The sequence below is a fragment of the Lepisma saccharinum genome, chromosome 20 (assembly GCF_977018435.1).
Source record: "Lepisma saccharinum chromosome 20, izLepSacc3.1, whole genome shotgun sequence".
Taxonomy (NCBI): Eukaryota; Metazoa; Arthropoda; class Insecta; order Zygentoma; family Lepismatidae; genus Lepisma; species Lepisma saccharinum.
In genome coordinates, this window is record NC_139248.1 from 39,985,841 (window position 1) to 40,005,586 (window position 19,746).

Here is a 19,746-nt window from a genome sequence, read left to right on the forward strand (position 1 = left end):
TTTTGTTCAGATTCTTATGATAACTTTAAGTACAAAAAAGGTAAAGTTCTCCCCTGTGCATAGGGGTGTGGGGGTAACGCCCCACACTTTTTTGATCCGGTCGTGAGTGGAGGTGATGTGATCAGCATCACGCCCCTGACCGCCTTTACCCCCCAGGGTTTCCCCCAGGTACCCATGTTATTGGACGCTGGGTGGGCGCCGGGGCCGCTTCCATCGTTAGAAAAGTTCCCGGATTTGAACTGGCCGGGGTTCGAACCCGGGACCTTTAGCATGATAGTCAGACGCGTTACCGACTGAGCCACCGCGGCCACGTAACTTTAACTACAACATTTCATAAAACTATTGTTAAAATATAAACCAATTTGAGCAACATTAAGGATATTAAAAAAAATAAAATACAAAACAAGTCAATTTGTGGAAAAAAAGTTTTGTGCTGGTAATATGAGCCCCTAAGAAAAAATAATAGAATAACTGGTTTAGAAAAGTGTATGACAAATTAAATCATACAAACAACATTTTATTCATTACAAAACCTTTAAAAAGATATTATGATGTGAAATACCATAAAAGAGTTCATAACAAGATCATTGAAAAAATCATTACAAAACCAATTGTAAGGGTAATTAAAAATGAATTGAAAGGGTCATTAAGAAACCATTTGAAAAGTTTTATTTTGTTTCTTTGTATATTTACAAAAGTCGCAAATGTAAATATCCTTCTCGCATCCAGCGCAGTTGTTGTGTGCCCACATTTCACAGATGAGACATTGCACCTTCAGTTCTCCTCGGTCATCTGCCGAAAATAGACCCTCGCAGAACAGACAAACTGCTTCTTCATCACTGGGACTTTCTACTCCGATTGGTGTTTCTAAGACATTTTCCCCAGAATCAATATCTGATTCACAGGATTCCTCATCTGAATCTTGATGAAGCTTCGGTTTCACAGCATGCTTTTTTTTTAGTTTGTGTTTGAAGAGAAGATCTTGGAACAAGAAATATTTTTGATACCTTTTTCAATCCCATATCTTTGTTTCTTACAGTCTTGATCGCCTTAACCATATCTTCAGTATTCCAGATTTTTCTTTTGGTCTTGTTTTTTGGGCCTATTACTTTTCGTGGCATCTGAAAAGACAAAGTTGAAACTACTCCTGTAGTGTATATAATATGAGCCCTTAAAGTTTGGGGGCACATATACCAAGCACGATGGGGGCTCATTTTACAACCCTTGCCATATTGGAATTGGAACATGAATAACGAATCTTTGTTACTTTCAAAATTAGATAGTATCTACACAAAAACAATATTTTAAACATGCTTTATCCAATGCAATAATGCACTAGGATGAATTTAAATGAATAAGTACTGCAATGAAAAGCAAAACACTTACCTTTCAAAGTTTTTTCAAATCGAGAAAACAAAAAGAACACGTTCACTCAAACTATCAGCTGCAACTGAACGAGAACTCTCTGGCGGCAAAAGGCGTTACTAAATTAGCAGTTCAAATAATCGCCACCAGGCTGAGGCCACTCCATGAACAGTTATTGGGGGGGCTCCTAATACATGAATGGCTCATAATGCCACCTTTACCTCTACATGTATCCGACATATATATAAAGCCCCAATCCTACTAATCTTCTCCTCTTCTCCGTAATGGAAGCACAGGAGGTAAAAAATGCATCATTACAACCACCCATGAAATTATTCCAAAGGACCGAGAACATTTTAAAAAATCACTTACTTATTCCATTTTAACATCACCAGCTGCATCCGTTTCTGGGGTGGGGGGGGAGGAATTGTACATTGTTTCTCACAGATCAATAATAAAAAGATGAATCAATTCATAGTTAGAAAAGAGTGACATGTACAAAAGAGGTTACGTGAGCAGGTATATCTTACTATACTCAATACGGAAATAGGTAAATAATGGCTTTAGAAATGTAACAATATGTAACAATGTAAAGATGTAACAATACATTAGTGTTCGCCATTTTTGATATTGACCATGGAAACTCACGTAACTAGGAAACTTACATTAAGGTTAATTTATCCTCGAAAAGCTACGTTAAGTGAGTAATAATTAAATTTACATGTTTCAAAATGTGAGCCTTTTGATGTATTAAAGTGGTAAGATGGGAATTTTCGACGAATGACCAAAAATAATTAAAATTATTGATTTCATAATTAGGTGCAACTATTGAATTCGTTTACGTACAACATGCCTCTCTATATACAGGATGTACCAGAAGCGATAGCGGAAACTGAAATGGTAAAATGTACACGATAGTAGAAGCAAAAGAGTCTCTCCAGTTCATTATTATAAATATAGACAATAATATTTCGAGTATTTTGACAGTAGCTATTAATGCATGTACGTACATAACGTTGGGTTTTATATTTTTCATTCAAATAATTGTACACATTCACTTGATTCTCTTCTTCCAATATTACGGCCTCCCCGATGGCGCAGTGGTTTGTAATCAAGGAGTCCCGGGCTCGATTCACGGTGGAGACACATAGTGGTTTGGAATCATTCCACTATAAACTGTAGATCCTCTCGCGATTAGCTTTAGTGTGCATAAAGTGAACTTAAAACACCAACTCAGTCAATCAATCAATTAAGAGCCTTGGAGATGTTCTCTAACATGAGAACGCAATGGACGTGGCCAAAGGCCATGTCGAAAGTGAGAGAGTTCATAATATATAAAGATCCCATCCCACCACTGATTGGTTCATTGACATAAAATGTTCTCCGTGAAGGAATGTTGATGTTGGGATGTTCATGTTCACAATGAAAACCCCTGCCGAGAAACTCTTAACTCTTAAGAAGTTCTTCGTCACACACGTTGAGAGTTCCTCGGCAGGGGTTTTCATTGTGAGCATGAACAGCCAAACATCATACAGTACTGACGTTACACATTTATTGCCATAAAAAGCCTTCATTCTTTGATGAATGTCAGTCAATTGGGTGACATATTTTCTGCAGTTAGAAACTCTGTCACCACACGCAGTTTCAGCTGCACCAACATACTATGGTTACATGCTGCCATTTTCCTCGCTCTAGTTCAGCAACCCCTGGTGATAGAAGTTTGAAACTTGGAATGGAGAAAGGGGAAGGTTTGAAGAGTGCAATGCATGGTCGCTTAAAATCCAAAATGTCTTTACACCGTCACAAAAAATTAGGAGGCATTACTTTTCGGCAAGCCCTCGTACTTTCAAACATTACAAGTACTATTATTGTTATCGATTGTTTCATTAATTTTGTTTATTATGCTTCGCTTTTCTGTCACTTTTGGCTAATCGCAATTATAGTAATGGGATATAATTGATGAGAGAACACTGGAAAGCACACATCTACAGAACACTAAGTTCCAAAGAGGATTATAATTTTTATGAGTAGCCGGAGACCCGTTAGTCTGCAAAATGCAGTTCCAGGCACCACGTGGAATTCCGGGTACCAGGTGGAATTCCGGGTACCACGTGGAAGAGAGGTTGGCATTTGGGTGCCTTCTGAAAGGATACCCCCCCCCCCTTACACCCACATTAATATTTGAAAAACTTTAAAAAGTAGAAAATAAATTTCTAATGAATTATAAATGAAATGCTCTTTGAAAAGAACTAGTGGGTGAAATTGTAATATGAACGAAAAAGTTATTAAATTGTTTTTCATACGGATGATCCATCCTCCCACTCCATGTTTACTTCCGGAACCCTGATTACTAACGACAAAAGATTACTCCTTATCAAGTACTTTGAATTAATGCATAATCACTAGAACTAGGTTGAGTTCAGCTACTTCAATGTGACATACGTGTCCGTTTCCGTGATACGTCCCCCCATTTCATATTCCTGAGCATTATTTCAAGAATTGAATACAGCAATACGCATTTTGTTTCTGGACAACTAATAAAAATAAGAGATCCAACTTCACCTCGAATAAATTTGAATAAGTCCTCTCTAAAAATGGTTCATTGTTTACATTCTAGGATGGACAGCGTTTTTACATATCCTAATAGAAAACCTGTGTTTTCTGTGTCTATTAAAATTTCCCTCACGGTGAATTCCTATACCTACCCGAAAATAGACATCCCAAATTCATATCACAATGTTACGTATTGATAAAAACAATATATTTGAATCAACTTTCCACAATTGATAATTAGAGTCTAATAAGGTAAGTGAGCCAAAGGTGTCCCGTGTTCTCAAGGTGGCCAACTGTGCGAGAATGAAATTAGTATTTAACACAGCTACATATGACTATATCTAGCCCCCCTCAGGTGCACCATGCAGAAAACGAACTGTCTCTGGATGCCAGCACCCATTTTATTTAAGTTATTGTGGAACTACTGGCGTCGTAGGGACTGTGCAGACCAGTCCTCTATGGATTTGTCGTTACTGTATGTAATGCGTGTTAACAATCTAAAGTTTGAGACTAAGAATTTTCTCTAATAAAATGTAAAATCGTGAATAAACATGAATACTGCATGTTTTCTTCAACACAAGCATCCTTTTCTAAGCCAACTATAAGCCGTGGCCTATCTTTGGAATCCATGGACCATTTTGGGAACAGATATAACGGTTTTTGTATTTTTTTAAAAGTTACGTTACGAAATATCCGTTTGGTGCACGTTGTTAATTAGTTATTGGAGGGTTTTTTTTAATTTCATCAATTTTTCTTTCATTAGAGATTTGTAAATTGCTCTAGAAGCTTAACTATGGCCACCTTTGCCTCATCTACCTTAGCATCAGTGTAAGATTAGTAGTACTACTTGGCCTATTTAAATACATTCCGCCAGCCGCCGTGGTGGAGGAGTTAGCACATCGCGCTACGATGCCAGGGGTTCCGGGTTCGAATCCCGCCCTCGATATGGATGTTTGTGAGTGTCAATCCATCAATGTCATCACATCATCACTCATCCCCATCTTCGCAAATTAGTCAAAAATGGCACAAAGGGCGAAGTAAAATAAAATAAATCAATTAAATACATTCCAAGTGATTGGACAACAACGTTGTATATAGAAGCGAATTGCTGCAATGCACAACGTGAGGAAAGTGTACCACTTGCAGAGGATCTAAGTATGCAGTTTCTGTGGTTAGTTGTGGAACCATTGCTCAGGAATGAGAATTTATTGGCTTCGGGTATCACAGACTTCGCGTTTATAATATGTGAGATATGCTACACCGTAGTAGCATAATTACCGACAAGAGCAGCGGTTCTCAAACTTCTTTCTCATTGCACCCTTTAGTCGTATCTAAACGTCTAATGTACCCCCATCATAGGATTACTCCAAATAGTGGGTTTTGGGGAATTTCTTTATCTGCCTTATTGGTGTTTTTTTTTATATATGCTGGAGGCGGGTATCTGCAATAAAGCAAACTGGCATTCGGGCTTAATGTGAAAAGATGGTGAACAAATAAACATTAGAATCCCAGGTTTATTATTTTATTGGGTGTTCCTACGTTTACAATCTTTATGTAGTTACAAAAATAAAAATAAGAAGCATATAAAAAACTATAATTTACATGTATTTTTCCTTGAATTATTAGAAAAAGTTAAATCAGAAATATGATTGTAAACAAACTGACAAGCACAATTTTGGAGATTTTATTAAAAATCCTAGGAGTTTCTAGTGAGAAGGATATGCCTGCATAATCTTACACAGTTTCTTGATGTTTGGTTGTGCACTTGAAACTTTCAAGCGGATAGTCGGCTCCAAATTTAGTCTATTTCGGTACCTGTCTTTTAGGTACACAATGGATTAAAAACCACTCTCATATACGTATGCAGTGGAGAAAGAGATAAAAAAACTTTATTGCGCAATTAGAGTTTTCGAACGAGTATTTTATTTAAAATATATGAAACAAAGAAAGGAGTGTCAGTAATAAAATCAGCCTATTTTTCGTGTTGAATGTGAAAGCTATGAAGTTTGAAACAATGAAGTCTTCTCTACACACTTGAAGCAAAACATGTTGTCGTGTGGATATTGTCAACATTTCTCTTCCGAGCAGATCGGGTACCCCCTTCAAGTCCCCTGGAGGTACTACAGTTTGAGAACCATTGGACTAGAGGTTTAATGTAGCATGTAAAACACTAGTGAAACGAATTACGGAAGTTAATAATGTTTCCAAGTTTCGAATAGCTTCTAGAGTCAGATTCACGACATTATAGTAGTCTAAGGACGTTGGAAACTAGCTAAAAGACTAATAGTAATTATTGCACCATTCATTCTGTAGGCTATTTTTTTTTTTAGAAAATTAGAAAAATATCCTTTTTCGTAGCTTGTTGACGTCACTTGAGAATTTATTTCTGTAATGATAGTAAAAATATCTGCATCAAGCGTAGCAAGAATATTTTCCAAAGATCTGTATCGTTAAATCCAGCACCTCGAAACTAGATTAAATTCAATAAATTACAAGATCTTTCAAAATTCTAGATACTACTTTATAAACGCCAGGACAAAAGCTCTGATATAAGGTAGTTAATATCAACGACTCCCGAAGGATTTTCTCTCAGGAAAGAAGAAAAATATATCTGTCATGAAAGCTTATATTTTACATTTAATTGGAATTATTTTTATTATTATACAACCATAAAGTCGAAATTAAATTGCCAATGATTTGCCGACTTTTCAGGATCTTGAAAAGTTGAGAAATTCCAAAGGATGATATTTAACAGTGGTCAATTCTTGTTTTTTTTCATCACTATAGCCTGAATTTCTAGAAAGCTATTATAATTCCATAAGTGGGAGAACACAAGATTAGCAAATAGTGTGGAGAATTCGAGATGTTCACCACGTTGGGAAATTTCAAAAATTTTTCGTCCAGAATATTTCCGTGCTTAGTCAGGAAGTAACAAATTGTTTCAGACCCGAACGTAGGGATTATAACATTTCCCTTTTACAATCTCGTCCCGATTATAAATTTTCCACCTCGCATATTCGTAGTTACGGCAGTCGACATGGTTCTATCGTTTCTGATTAACATGGTCTCTCTGTATCCTGTTGGACATGGAAGATAATTGCTGTAACTTACAACCTGTAAATCACAGAAAACTACGTTATTATGTAATATACTATATTTCACCATTCAAGTTACATGAACCTTTTCCAGATATCTCAAGTGGACAAGTGCCCCTCCTTGCCGACGTCTTTGGTTAATATGTTCACAAAATTAGTCACTGACTTTTATTTGGTATCTCTCATTCTGTATTTTCAACCACGTACTACACGAGTATCTCAACGCATATTACTATTGTTATGCAACGGAAACATTACATCGTATGCGAGTTTTTTTTGTTAAGCTCCTAAAGTGTTTTCCACAATAAGGGAAACCATCCGGAGAATTTGGAGAGCAAAATAGGTTAAATAATTTCTCCCCAGACAGAATTTACTGCAAAGTTTTTAAAATTCGATATATGAGTCTTCAAACCCGGTGTCAAAGTTTATTAGGACTCTCCCGCCAAGAAAATCGTCCGCCTGGGCAAATAAACCAGAAAATATGGCCCACTCGCACCAAATCTCACAGCAAGAGGAAACGAATACTCTCCCCTAAGAAAATCATTGACATTAAACAATAAATTACGAATACAAAAGGGGAATTGGTATATCCGTGAAATATGAACCCCCCTTAAGAAAGTTTAGAATCGAAAAACAAATATCATCACGTGAAATATGTCCCCATCCCCTCCCCGAAACAAATTAAACAGTTTACCATTGAATAACGAATATAATATTCTGGAATACAGACGAACTTTAAAGACATGCCACTGCACGTATGATTTTAAGAACACATCGAATCGGCCCAACGCAGTGTGAAAACATTTATTAACATACAAATTTTGTAAAGATTTATATTAAGAATTTTGTAAAACAATACTGCCATGATAATAATAATATTAGGTACCCTCCCCACCACCTCACACACTAACACGCGCGCGTTCGCGTACAGGGTGTTGCTATAAAAAGTACAAATTGTGTCATTCCACGTAAAATCAACAAGGTTCTTAACCTTATATTTTTTGATTCATTTTCAATTTGGCATACTGAAAGGGCTACTTAAAGTACGAAAATATGCAACTTTGCAAATCCATATCTTTTATATTTCCTAAATTACAGTGTTACAAACTCTGCGATTTTTTTTGAGAATTTTTTTTCAACATTAGCATGAATGTCCCGCGCGCGGCACTCAGTGCCGCCATAGCAAAACCAAGGTTATTTTCATGAATTATTGATCCTTATCGATGTTGAATTACACTATCACTTACTGGAAATCAGGCCAAATATACATAAAGGCAAACATGTCCATTTCGGACTTTTTTATTAGCTATTAAAAGAGATAAAATAAAAAATGAAAGTGTTTCATGGCACTACAAGCTTAGAATCTTGAAGCCAATACACCAAAACATTATTCTGAAAATAATTAAAACTTTGCCATATAATGAAGGAACTAAAAAATTAACTCACCATTCACAAAATTTTGAACGCATTTTTTTATTGTAAAATTTAAACATATTTTTTTTAAAAAAATAAACTTATTTTTCAAAACGAACTGAAATCGTACAACTTATGGGGCTTAGAAAGGAACTATTTGTTCCAAAATTCTCAGTCAAAATCGTAACGACTCGCAGAAAAATCAATCAAATGTGTAAAATACAACTCGAAGAAACTTACAAAATATTTGAGTGATTCCACGATAAATCAACACAGATATGTGCAAATTCCAACCTGACCATCTCCAATTTTCATGAAATTTGGGGAGTTGAAACTACGTATGGAACTTAGTAACTATGAAAAGTTTTAGTCTCGTGCGTCTTGTAATTGTTAAATTATTCAAGGTCAAAGTTAGCAGAAATTGCCCTTTTTGAGCCCGCTTAGCTATACTAAATGTACTGTAACTCCGCCACTATTTCGCCTAGAAAGCTCAAATAAAGCTTGTTTTACAGGGAATTGAACAAGCTTTCCAGTGATATATAAAAAGCCCACCTTTCGATATAAATATATAATTTTGTCAATTGACCTTGACTTTTGACCTTGAATATCTCAAAACATGTCATCACCAAAAATCGTGAAAAAAATATATTTGGTCCCCCATACCATACTCTAAAACATATCAAAAATCATTCTGGGACTGCAATGGGATCAGAAGATACAAAATAATATGTTTAACTATGTGACTGATAAAAGCCTCATTATATGAACTATGACGAGTCAAAAGTCTTTTAACACCGCCTACAGAATGTAAAGGAGTTACACTGGTCATGAAAGAAATATGTTAGGCACAGGGAGATCTCTAGCTTTGTGTGTCAAGCGCAGGTCCGGCATATTGTTGACCGCCATATCGAATTCAACGCAAAAATTTCAAAGGAAAGGGGGTGATGTGAAATATCAAATCAGGCTAGAATTTCACGAGAAATGAAGCATCGAAGGTTCCAGAATCAAAATCGTGGAAGGCAGAGAAAAAATCAAATTCAATTATTCCATCACATCAATAAGTGTGGATCTCCCTCAATATCTTCGCCTGCTTTCTTGGTGATATCTTATTCGGACGCCATGTACTTCCCAACAGACTTACAAGGCTGCGACAGACACTTCCTTGCAACAAACCTGCCTGTTTTCTTGGTCGACGTTTATTGAACATTCGTCAACAAATACACTACATGAATGATGGGGCTGCTGCATACTTTAGTCTCGTTGCCCGCAAGTACCTGCACCGCAGGTACTCTGGTCGGTGGATCGGTAGAGGTGAACCAATTGCCTAGCCTGCACCCTCAACTGATTTAAACTCATTGGATTTATACTTGTGGGGCCATTTAAAGGCACTGGTGTATTTGTCTCCGCAATCGAATTGTAGCAGGTTGTGGAACAATTACGAAACACACCAGGATTGTGGGTCCGTGTACGTACGTCGGACCATGCTATGTAGATGTTTCTCCAGTCTTGAGGCAGGAGGCGGAAATTTTGAACATATCATTTAGGGTACTGTTAAGAAATGTGTCTTTAGACCACCTGTAGGATGTAAAGAAATTTCTGTTAGCACGTGTATTGAAAGCCTACAAATCGGAAACCAGGTACAGTATTTAGGAACCTATGCTTACACACAGTGGCGGCGATTGGGTTTCAAAACCATGCGAGGAAGGTGCCAAAACTGGGGGGCAAAGATCTTTATAGACAAGTATTAGCTGAGTGCGGGGGCAAATATGACGAAAAGTAGGGGGGCAACTTTCCCCCCTCGCCCCCCTAATCGCTGCCACTGGCTTACATATATTTTTCATTGTTAACATACAAGAGACACATTCCTGAAATTTTGCCGGTTATTTTTGGGGCACCCTGTGTATATGTGTGTGTTGTCTTTATGCAAAATTTGAAGAAAATCACTTACCACAACTTTTGGCATCTCTGTGAACACTTCGTGGAAGGCCCTGAAATACAATGAAAATATTCATTTTAATTATACAAATAGTATATTGTGAATACATTATACACTAGGTTAAAATAACAATAAATAATAACATCAGTTCAGTTGCGCTCTTTCTCCCTCCACTCCCTCTCCCCTGCTACAGGAGGTCCAGTGTTAGAATCCCGGTCTAGTTATGGTGTTTCTTTGTTTATGAGTGCTCCTTCATATTATCATCGTTCGTTCTCATTGTCGCCACTCGTGGCTAGCCAAAAGTGTAGAAAAATCGATGTAAAATGAGGAAAGTAGAAATCAACAGAGCCTCTGTACTAGGATGTGTCTAATGGAACGACATATTTTAACTGCATAACTTTATAATCAAATCAATACCTTTTAGTCTTAATTTTCACTGTTAGTATTGTCAGGTTCTCAGTCTTCTATCTTCTATTTTTGAATAACATCTGTAACTAACTACGAGACTGTGAGCTAATATCAGTCAAAGTAAAACAAGCCTTATTGTCAGTTTTCAGACATCGACCATGGTAATAATCGATGAAGTAACGTGCACTATTCCTTTTCGATATGTTATGTACTTGATACAACATGTAATATCACACTTTACTAAGACAAATTCTGTAGTATGAGAATGAAATTATCCTTATTGTGATTGTGATTTTCATTGTGCTTCCACAGGTCATTTCATTTACAAACACTGAATTCCTGTTAAAAGTAATCCTTTTGTGAATGTCAGCTAAGTTGTTAGTTATTTCAAAAGGCTTAATGTTTATTTCATTAAGCTAATTCATGGTGAATGTTTCTAAAAAAAGGGCAATATTTTTTTATCTGAAGATAGTCTAATGCAAAGGCGACTTTAATATCTTGCTTTATTTGTCAGAAAGTAGGCTATAAAACAGAGTTGACCAGAAAAATGTTTACACGATATTTCATTCTTAGGATATCATTCGAATTCTAGAAATGGCTTTTTGGTGAGGATTTGGGCTCCAGGAAATAACTGTCAAACACGATCATATTTTTTCTGATAAACCTTAGAACTCGACAATATCGAACTTCTCAATCCACTGCGTGAATTCTGTTATTATTCTGCGTTACATAGACTACTTCATTGTCTTCACATAATTGAAGATATAATCTGAAAATAATATTTCCTTGCAAAATAAATATAAAATGGAATGATTTTTATACTTTAAAATCTCAGAGCATGCTTCATTTTGGGTTCTTAGAATAAGTAACATATAAATCTATTATAACTATAAGACTCAGCGATGCCAACCCTAGCATAATGGTGCTAAACCTAGCATAATTTAACCATCTTTGGCACCTAGCACCCTGTGTTTGGCATAACAGCCAAATCTAGCATAATCTTAGTCTGTGGCATAATCTGCAACCGTCGGTAGATATTGACCTCAAAGGAAAGTGCTCTGAAGAAGTAAAAATAACAGTAACTGCACATCTCTATTTTAGGAAGTGGACATATTTCCAACAAAATAGAGTAAATCGGCCCAGGGATTCCGTCCCTCATCAACGCCTTACATCTCTTCTACATCTTCCTGCCATAAAATCGAAGAGGAGGGTTGGGGCGGCACACCCTCAAAAGTTTGTCCTTTCTCAGCACCGACACAAGGGGTGCCATATGCGGTGCCTGTATTTTCACAAATAATGTTTAGTAGAAAGTTGGATTGACAAGTAAAGCTCATGTGCCGCCCTCCTTTGTCGGCAAATTTTGATCATCTATGTCTTCAGCTTGTGTTCGATTTGGTTCGGTCGGCATCTTACCATTTCGGAAGCAGTCTCACGAGGCGAAAATATCTTTGTTCGTGTGTATGATTTTAATTCTTCGTGCTTCGTGCGTGCGTCTTTCAGTGTACTTTTGAGCGTGTGTTTGAGTGTATCTGTGAGTGTTTTTTACTGCTTTTTAATTTTTTTTGTAAAATATATGTGGAACAATATTGAAAAATGGGTACAAATTTCAAAAGAAGTAACTGTGAAACTCCCGAAAAGAAAAAAAGAGGCCTTGGAGATTGAAACCAGAAATGGGAGTCGTATGCTCAGAAATATAGAAAGGAGTGAGAAAGAGGAGGTTTTTATTTGTTCGTTTGGCGAGTATCTGTTCCCTTCCTTTTTTTTGGAAATCTTGTTAGTTTACCTAGAAACATAGAAATGCATAATATGAGCATTTGTTGGAGGTGGAAATGGGTTAATACGTCCTTCCATATAACGCACAAAAATGCAGTAGTATATGAAAGATATTTGTGAATTATACCATAAATTATACACCCCCTCCCCCCGCAGTAATTGAAAGGTAACGACGTTTATACTGTGTCATGTCATCTTCCCTCTCCCCATCTGCTAGAAAAAATATGTGAAGAATTTTTACAAATTTACTGAGCCACATGCTCTAGTTCGACCCTTGGTAAGGTATGGACATGTAATTATGTTTTTATTCCATCCCATAGTACATAGACCATTTCATCAGTTCTTCATCCACCCTCATTGTCTCTCCCAGAGACCCTAAAGCAAAAAAGCGACTTAAAATAAATAGATCTTAGGGTGGGATACAATATAACATCTGAAAATAGTAATAAAATATATTGTTAATAATAAAATAATAATAATAATTATTATTAATAATAATAATACTGCCCTAGCACAATTGGGTGGCATTCTAGCATAATTTCACAGTTCGAACAGCACTTTTCATAGCTGAAGGTTTGGCAACGCTGACTAGTTATTTTATTAAAACTGACTTTGAATATTGAAAACTTGTAATCCTCTACCATTGTTGAAGTTAGGTGAGCTGTCGTAAATATGGCACATAGCGGAAACAGATAGGTAATTTAACACTCTACAAATCCGAATATTTCTTGTAAGTGAATTTTCTCTTTCATGACATTCCCATTTTTCTAGGCAACGCTTATACTATTGTACAAATTAATTTCATTGTTCCGTGTTTCTTAATTCGCACGCAACTGCATTGTTATAATTACTTTAATTTATTTGTGCATGAAGTGACCGGGACAGTCCGTTTGTGTTTTATTTATTCTCAGTGGCTAGTTAGGTCTAGAACACAGGTGGAGTTTAATTTTGATCTTACTATTCTTTGTGCTTGAGGTGAAATTTAGGGCCAACTTAGATCCAATCATTCCGTATGCACGTGTTAGTTTCCAGTAAGTCATTTTTATATACAGGGTGTCATTTTAATGGCGCCCACAGGCCACTGAAAAGTATAGAGGACATCAAAACAAACAACTTTTCTCAGTAACATTTTTCTTGTTGGTGCATCATTTCGGCGCTACAGTCGTTCAAAAAAGCCTGCATGATGGCAACCACACACAACAGTTCATTGCATTTGTGAAGTCATATCCCGCCGTGAAGCGATGCATTCTAGGGTTGCCAGGAACACACATATTCTGTGAAAAATAACAGCTACAATCAGCCACATTATGTACCGTAAAACAAAACGAGCAAACACATTCTGTAACCTAACAGGAAGTAAACAAACAATACGAAAAATGGTAGAAGGAATATAGAATTCAAGTTGAAGTGGATATCGAATTTTGTCTCAGCTTACATGTTAAATATTTGCAAATCTAGTTACCAAGCTGGCATCTAAAATCTAGTCTATCCACTTCGTCCTTCTGATACTAGTTGTCTGTGACACACTGAACAGATGACAAAATAGAAATGAAAGAAGTCAAAATTCCAAAGTTAAGCAACACATAATATAATGTATATTCAGGGCATTGTGAGGAAAGTGACAAAAATGGATATAAATACAGGGATATAAGTAGTAGTAAAACAAACTCTCCGAACGACTGTGTTCATCTACGCACCGGATACACATGTAATAGATTGCAACTGTGAACAAAGCATTTATTCGCTACTGATTCATCATTAGATTGTTACTATGGTTGTACGTGTATTAACCGTAATGTAACACGGTGAACCTCGGATACTTCCGTTATCAGCACAAAAATACCACAAGGCATCTGGACACAAACCTGTAGATACGTATCTACCTTGCAACGAGATTTGCAAATATAATTGACATGTAGCGCAAACAGCCAGCTAAATGTAAGCTGTAAGTCCAATAAAATAAAATATTTGACGTGTAGGCTGAGACAAAATCCGATGTTGACACTTCATTTTGAATACGTTTTTTACCATTTCTCATATCGTTGGTTCACTTCCCCCATCCCCTGAGATGACTGCTGATCTTCTGGCTGGTAGGCTATGATGTTCGGTCTACTGGACGCGTTTCTCGCTTCGTTTTACAGCTAATAATGTGGTTGGTAGTTTGTCATTTTTCACAAAATTTGTATGTTCCTTGCAACACTACCATGCGCTGTTTCGCAGCAGGAAATGACGTCACAGATACGATCAAATGTTGTGTTGGGTTGCCAGCATCCAGGCGGCAAAACTATCTTTTCTGAACGGCTGTAGCGTCGAATCGACGCACCAACGAGAAAAATGTTACTGAGAAAAGTTGTTTGTTTTAATGTCCACTATACGAATCTGTGGTCCGTGGGCTCTATTAAAATGACACCCTGTATATTATAATTTTCATGAGTTTCTCATTATTTCAGTTTGTTTGCTCTCTCTATATTTGCGACAATAACATGTTATAATCCAAAAAAACAGGTCGGAAAATATTTTGCACTCTCTGGCGGAGGGAAAGGATGAATATACTTTAGATAATTAAAAAAAAAATTCAGACCCAACCCAAAACCGTAATGAAAATGGCATGGAGGCAGTGAAAATAGTGGAACGACAGGAAATTGTGAAAATTGCGGACAATCTATTTGTTTTACACCTGCTTCTGGTTGTCTAGGATTTCAAAAATAGTCGTCTTATGAAAGAAGCGGACAACATTGAAAAGTTGGGAAAGGACAAGAGAAGATGGATAAATCAAAGAATTGTAAAGTGAAACTTGTGAAGCAAAGTTACCGAAATGGAACACTGAATGAAGTCACATTATTGAAATTGGCATTATGCAAAACATAATTATAAACGAAACAACAACGGACGAAACTCGTATTAATCAAAATGTCAAAACAGAACAGTTAAATTTGGTTTCAAACTTATTTGAAGCACGTCAAAGCAATTGTAACTACTATGAAAATTTTGCCAGTACAAGGACTGGGAAAAGTATGATTGGAATCAGAATATAACAATACACCAATAGTCATGCTAATTATGCTTCTCTGGATTTTTCTCCGTTTTTTTCACTACAAGGTGCAACATGAAAGCCTACTCTGTGTCAACAAAACGCAACCTGTTATCTGTACACTGCAGATTAACCAACTTTCATCTGAATACGAGACATGTTTCTTTAATTTTTGAAATACTGGGACCATCTCTCCCTATCTCAAATTTCGTAGATTACTATGATTTCATTTATAAAAATAAAACAATCTTTGAGAAACTCCCAAAATCAAGATTTCTGTGGTATGAAAAGGGATTTCAATCTTCGTATGTTTTAGTCACACCAAAATAACATTAATGTTACGTTTATGAAGTATATTTATGCTATGTTAATGTTCCCTGGCATTAAAAAAGGTTCCAAAATATAATACATTTTTGCTACTTGACGCTTAAATACTTTTTTGTACAGATGTTGGATTCACTTTAGAACGAAGTGATTACCTATTGTAAGTAAATTTATAAAACCTTAATTTCTTAACATGCTTCATATACGCAGCGATCTTTTCAATTCATAATTATAAGGTGTGTTTTTACTGGGTACGAAACAAAATGTTGCCACATTCCGGAATCTGTAGGAGACCTTTAATGGAGGAACTGGCATTGAGATCAGCTGTACCGAAGAAATCGTCTTGAGCTACCTTATTGCCATGCCTTACTGCTGAACACAATGAAATGTGCAAGGGCAAGAAAGAGAAACCAATTCGTTTCACTCATAACATGCATTCCACATTTATGAAGCGTGCTGTTGAACGATAGATGTGGCAGTAAGGTTCTCTCTTGGGTAGAAAATGGCTTTCCTCCATGCACGTTTCAATGTTTGCTGATATTCACAAATGTCTTCTATGCTGAACTGTGGGGGAAGTGGAACTATGTTTTAAACATAAGAATGTGTGTATATTCGGTATGAATATTCTTCCAGTAAAGATATAGATTTGTCACCATTTTTTCTTCTCACGCGATTGATAAGATGGTTTCCACGAAGCTCGTTAAACTCTGCAACTGTTCAAAGAAAAATTGCTCCATGATATTTTCTTGGTAATCAAACATGACCGCTACAGTATTGTGTGAAGGCGCCGTTGAAAATGCGAGGTGACTGCAGGGCCTGAGAAAGAAGCATCGGTTGAGGTTACAAATTGAGATATCATCCATCTCACGTGTTCTTTTATTTATCCTCGCTGTACTATGAACGCTCAATTTGCATACCCTTGGTCGCTCTATCACTGTAGTTCACACACTCTAATGGCGGAATTTATTATGTGAAGAAAATGTCTTTGTTAAGCTAATCATGGTTCTTACCATAAGAATTTCTTTTACATTCTTTTTAAATTTAATTACGTAGGTATATCGTGTTTTGAAAGATAAAAATTATATTCAGAATTGTGTGATAAAAAGAAATGTTTAATGTAATAATAGTTTAATTAACAAAAACAGTAATAAAACAATGTTAAACAAGTTCACATTTCTCTGCTCAAATTTATGCGTCATTTTTACCATACCTCTCCATCCCTTACAAATTCAAGAACAAATATTTTATTTTCAAATATTCAACTTTTTCCACATGGTGTACATGGTATAGTGGTAATATCGTTGCCTTGTAATGAAGAGGTTCAGGTTTCGATATCCGGTGAAGGCACATTGCACAGTGGTTCACATCCCACTTTAAACTTCAGTTACAGTCCCGATTAACCTATAAAGTGGACTTAAAGATAAAAGAAATTTGCATGGTATGGATTAGGGTGGATAAGAATAATGATTTTTATTAAAATAATCATTTTTGTTGATTTTTTGATTGAAATCAAATCTTCATTTATTTAAATCGATTTTTTTGATTTTTTAAAAAAAGAACATGCTTAAAATTGCTTGTATGGTATTTGGCAAAGAGCCCTGTAACAAATAAGATATATACGTTAATATAATTTTTCTATTTCTGATACTGTACCTCCTATGGAAATGTTTGTTGAGTGTTGGAGGCACATAGTGGTTTAGATCCCACTTTAAACTGTAGGTCCAGTCCCGATTAGCCTTACTGTGCATAAAGTGGACTAAAAACAACACCTTAATCCACCAACTCAATTTGTTGAGTGTGTTAATCAAACTAATAATTTTAGTAACTTTTCATCCAGTGAGAATAAAACATTCTAGATGAATTCTCCAATTGTAAATTAAAATATTAGCATATGTACTTTATAGTCTTTGTAGCTGCATTTTGGAGATTTTTTAGTGATAGTTTGAAAAATTTAAGCTGTAATGTTTATTTACAGTTTACTAATAATGACACTATTTATGCTGTAACATAATTAGTACGTATTTTATAGTTTTCTACACAACATATTTGCTAATTTTGACAGTAAAAAATATTGAATTTGAAGTCAAGAGAAATGTGTGTTTAAATTCCATTCGTATGAGCTTCACGCCACCATTACATATATTTTCTTTATTTTCATATTTTAGCGCCTAATAAACACCATTAAATGATTACGAGATTAATGCACTTTCTCCAAAAGTTATTCCGATGTCTACAAAATCCTTATGTGCATTATTCTATAAATTATTTATTTAGATTGGTTTAAATCAATCTGATTTAGATCAGTTCACTTTGGTATAGAATTATATTTTAAGATTTGATTTACTCTTGCGTAAAAACGATACTGGTTATCAGAAATACATTGAGGCAATATGTATAAACAAATGTGCCCATACCAAGAGTGAAATAAATGAACAAAAAGCCAAACTTTTAGGATTACAGCATACAATCTCAGTCTTTCCTGTTACACCTTTTTCATGGAGTGTACCGCAAGAATACTTTGTGCCGAATGATTAATACAAGGAAAATTTTCTATAGAATCTATCAAACACGTAGAAGTATATTTTTGAAAGTTATATAACGGTAATTTCAAAGTAGGGCCATATTGAAACTCCAATTCGAACCTTCAAATGTAAGTCTTGATTAATATATCTGCTGTAAGGTATATAGATGTTATAATATTTTCTAATTCAATATCTATCGAATTAAAGCATTAGAAAATCGGTCACCCTAAGGAAAATCATTTGGTCGTTGTACATCTTGAAACCAATTTCATATAAAGGCAGAGTCTAGCCAATCCTCTAAAGTATCTGGCTGGTAGAATAATTGCAGCTCAGAGTGCTTATTGGCCGTTCACTCAGTCACAGTCTCCTCCTTTATTACTCCAAAGCTTATTTTAACAAATTTTATGGGTTTCCCCGATGGCGCAGTAGTAGCGTAGTTACAGTGTCTCCTCGATGGCGCAGTGGTAGCGTCGTCGCCTTGCAATCAAGGGGTCCCGGGTTCGATACCCGGTGGAGGAACATAGTGGTTCGGATCCCACTTTAAACTGTAGGTCCAGTCCCGATTAGCCTTACTGTGCATAAAGTGGACTTAAAACACCAAATCAGCAAATCAGTAGCGTAGTTACATTGTAATCAAGGTGTACCGGGTTCGATACCCGGTGGAGGCACATAGGGGTTCGGATCCCACTTTAAACTCTAGGTCCAGTCCCGATTAGCCTTACTGTGCATAAAGTGGACTTAAAACACACAAAAAAATACCAAATTTTATCTCATGCGATATATGATCATTATTTCTTTCCATCCTCTCGTTTCATTTATTAATATCTTAAGATATAGTGCAGACAGAAATCTGTTGATATCTAAAGAATTTGAACCCATCACTTAAAACGTGTTGATCGATTTCTCTATGCAATGACACTGCTTCAACAATAGAATTTTAGTTTATTGTTACTAAACCAGTATTGAGATCACAGTTTTTTTCTTTTTTTCAAAAGTACGTACTTTATTAAAACGGTGTACAGGATGGCCACAATTAAAGTTGCCCTACTGCGAGCTCTCTGGAGCCCTTTCGAAACAACAGAAACTTGGTACAGAAGCTACGGAGACCTTGGGGAAGCGAATGCTCACAAAGAAAAAAAAATAGTTTAAACTTTCACCACCAGGTGCAAATATGGCGCTGAAGTAACAACAACCAGTAATTAAAGTTTACGTCGGTACAGCAGTGTTCAGTATGCACCCCGTGAACGTGGACAATCTTTTGTCAGCGTAAGAGAGTGTGATCAATGCTCACGAAGCGTTTCCCGGGTTCACTAGATTTCAGCGCCA

At 36.1% G+C, this 19,746-nt stretch overlaps 1 protein-coding gene across 1 annotated transcript in view; it reads right to left on the reverse strand.

The window, feature by feature from the left end:
* Positions 1 to 19,746, reverse strand: part of LOC146003241 (coagulation factor IX-like) — a 108,122-nt gene that overhangs the window by 83,502 nt on the left and 4,874 nt on the right. The window contains exon 2 of the mRNA XM_083141416.1: positions 10,375 to 10,414. Within this exon, the coding sequence (XP_082997542.1) occupies positions 10,375 to 10,414 (40 nt within the window). The remainder of the gene's footprint in view (positions 1 to 10,374; positions 10,415 to 19,746) is intronic.